General features: G+C 42.4%; 1 protein-coding gene across 1 annotated transcript in view; it reads left to right on the top strand.

Moving 5' to 3' along the window:
• LOC119594881 (sodium-dependent serotonin transporter-like) overlaps positions 1-1,008 on the top strand; it is a gene marked incomplete at its 5' end in the record, with an annotated part of 19,398 nt that overhangs the window by 3,637 nt on the left and 14,753 nt on the right. The window contains one exon of the mRNA XM_037943956.1: positions 844-985. Coding sequence (XP_037799884.1) covers positions 844-985 — 142 coding nt within the window. The remainder of the gene's footprint in view (positions 1-843; positions 986-1,008) is intronic.

Below are 1,008 nucleotides of genomic sequence, written 5' to 3' on the forward strand. Positions count from 1 at the left end.
AACCAGCCACGACAAACGACAAACTAACCGCTCCCACTAACAATGAAACTCCCACTTACAATTTACCAACCGCTAGTAAGGATACTTCCGATAACAATGCTACTAATTTAGAAAACGACATTCACTAACAGTAACACGGCAGTTCACTAACAACAAACCATCGACGAGCAACAAATAAAAAGACCCGCTACTAACAGTCTTCCACTAACAAAATTCAGTCTCCCACTAACGAAATTCAGTCTCCCACTAACAAAATTCAGTCTCCCACTAACAACTACGGCACTTCCACTCATAAGAATACAAAACAAATATCCATCCACTATACATTTCCACCAACAGCAGATACAACTCCATTAACAAAATTCCGAACTCCAACAACAATTAAAAAGTCATCCACTAACAAGAATGCGAATCCACTAACAAAAATAATTCAGCTAACAGTAGAATAACTCCTCGAAAAAAAGATAAAGAAAATCTACTAACCAAATGCAAATAAACCAACAAAAATCCATCAGCAAAAAAAAAAAACACAACTCCACCAACAACAACAAAAAACACATCACCAACAAAACACCACAACTTCACCAACAAAAAACACATCACCAACAAAAACACATCTCCACCAACAAAAAAACACATCACCAACAAAACAAAACATCACCAACAAAATCCACAACTCCACCAACAATAACCACATCACCACCAACAAAAACCACAACTCCACCAACAATAACCACATCTCCACCAACAAAACACCACAACCCCCCCCAACTTCCCACCCACAACGACACCACTTCCGCCTTCCTCCTCCACTAACCCTTCCACCTCCTTCATCCACACCAGCAATGTGCGAAGTGGACGGACGCAGAACCCGAGCGTGATACGTGGGGCAAGAAAGTGGAATTCCTCCTCGCGGTGGTCGGCTTTGCGGTGGATCTCGGAAACGTGTGGAGGTTCCCTTACATTTGCTACCAGAATGGCGGAGGTGAGGATGTGTGCTGCGTGTGT

Source organism: Penaeus monodon, chromosome 34, assembly GCF_015228065.2.
Source record: "Penaeus monodon isolate SGIC_2016 chromosome 34, NSTDA_Pmon_1, whole genome shotgun sequence".
Taxonomy (NCBI): Eukaryota; Metazoa; Arthropoda; class Malacostraca; order Decapoda; family Penaeidae; genus Penaeus; species Penaeus monodon.